The 1978-nt window shown below is 40.7% G+C and overlaps 1 protein-coding gene across 1 annotated transcript; it reads left to right on the forward strand.

Moving 5' to 3' along the window:
* The first annotated feature begins 514 nt into the window (after positions 1 to 514).
* On the forward strand, positions 515 to 1465 carry LOC118851014 (taste receptor type 2 member 3-like). The gene has a single exon (XM_036760608.1). The coding sequence runs from the start codon at positions 515 to 517 to the stop codon at positions 1463 to 1465; it is 951 nt and encodes a 316-aa protein (XP_036616503.1).
* The last annotated feature ends 513 nt before the right edge of the window (positions 1466 to 1978 follow it).

Genomic DNA, 1978 nt, shown 5'->3' on the forward strand with positions numbered 1-1978 from the left:
TCCTCCATTCAGTCTCTTCACCCTTCACCATTTCCACATACCTCTTTACTTTCTGGTGTGTCAAGAACTGATTTCATTCCCTTTATGTTACATAGAAACTTAGTGTCTGTGTGAAACTGAACCCTGTATTTTCTCTGATCCTGACCCCTCCCTCTCTGTGATACTAAATCCTGGAACTATTTGCATCTTCGCAAAAAGCTATTGGGCTTTCATCCACTAAATGACATTTATTTACCAGGAAATTGAGAAAACTCCAAGCCTAGGATCTGAACTAGGGAACAATAGCAGGCCAGTTTGGAAGGAGCAAACGCAAGACTGACCCTCAAGACTTTCTGAACACTCTGGACAGAGACAGGAGCACAAGCAGGTCAGAGAAGCACAAAAGGTACTAGTGACACTGGGGAAGAGCAGGTACCTGTGTGTGCTTAATTACCTCAGTTCAGAGGAGCTGTAAACAGTAGCAAGGCTGCAGATAGCAGAGACATTACAAAGGTGGGGAAATCCATCTGCAGACATGCTGAACTCATTCCAAATCTTCTTTTTGTTTGTGGCCTTCAGTCAGTTCATTCTGGGGATTTGGGGGAATGGCTTTCTTGGGCTTATCAATTGCATTCACTGGATCAAGAGGAGCAAGATTTCATTATCTAACTTCATCATTATGAATCTAGCCTTCTCCAGGATCATCCAGCAGTGTGTGGTCATTTTTCATGTCACTACCTTGATGTTCTATCCTGATCCCCATTATGGAGTGACATTAAGTCAGATTCGGGATATCGGCTGGATTCTTAGTAACTATTTAAACATCTGGCTGTCCACCTGCCTCAGCGTTTTCTACTGCCTGAAGATTGCCATTTTCTCCCACCCTGCCTTCCTCTGGCTAAAGTGGAGGATTTCCCAGGTGCTTGCCTGCATTCTGCTGACCTGTGTGCTCTTCTTTTTCATCAGTATATTGTTACTGATCCAAAAATTCGAAATGTATTCTGACTTCGTAAAACTGAGACTCATTACCAATGACACCGAAAATGTCAGAAGAAAGGAAGGAGAATTTTATGTCTTCCAAGTTCTTAGTCTCCTGTGGACACTGATACCATTCAATATAAGCCTGTTCTCCTGTCTCTTACTCATCCTCTCCCTAAGGAGGCATACCAGGATGATGGGGCACCAGGTCAATGCGACCAGAGATGTGAGCACTAAGGCCCATGTGAGAGCCACCATTGTAATGTTTTCCTTTCTCTTCCTCTTTGTCTTTTATTTGGTCATTCTCTTCATGGGGACAGCAAGCGCTTTCCTGAAAAATGGCAAAGTAATAATAAAGATTACATTGGTGGCTATCCCTATCTATCCCATTGTACACTCATTTATCCTCATTCAGCAAAACAAAAACCTGAAGCAGGCATTCTTGAGGCTGCTCTGGTTGAAGAAGGGCTGCATGAAAGGTGGGGGCAGGGGATCCTTGACCCACTAGTGCAAAGGGAGAGGGGGAGGGAAGTACAGGCTCTGCAAAGCTTTGAAAATTCTACTATTCTAGGTGGCTAGGTGGCATAGAAAGAAGAACATTCCTAGAGTTAGGAAGTCAAATTCTGCCTCAGATATTTAACGGCTACATGACCTTGGGCAAATCATTTAACCTCTCTCTGACTCATTTTTCTCATCTGTAAAATGGAGATGATAATATAGGCACCTACCTCACAGGGAGGTTCTGAGAATAGAATGAGAAAATACGTTTAAAGTTCTTTGCAAATCTTAAAGTACTATGTGTATGCTGACAAGTATTGTAATTATTTACTACTATATATATGCATATATATAATAATTTCCATAAGTTTTCTTTACATGAAATGACTTTTCAAATATTTCTAAGACATTCAATAAAATCTGGATATTATTTCAAAAGGTTTGGTCAGTATCCAATCTTACCAATGTGTTAAATAATATGTGAGTGTATATATACATACATACATACATATATAACATATAC

Source organism: Trichosurus vulpecula, chromosome 5 (assembly GCF_011100635.1).
Source record: "Trichosurus vulpecula isolate mTriVul1 chromosome 5, mTriVul1.pri, whole genome shotgun sequence".
NCBI classification, from domain to species: Eukaryota; Metazoa; Chordata; class Mammalia; order Diprotodontia; family Phalangeridae; genus Trichosurus; species Trichosurus vulpecula.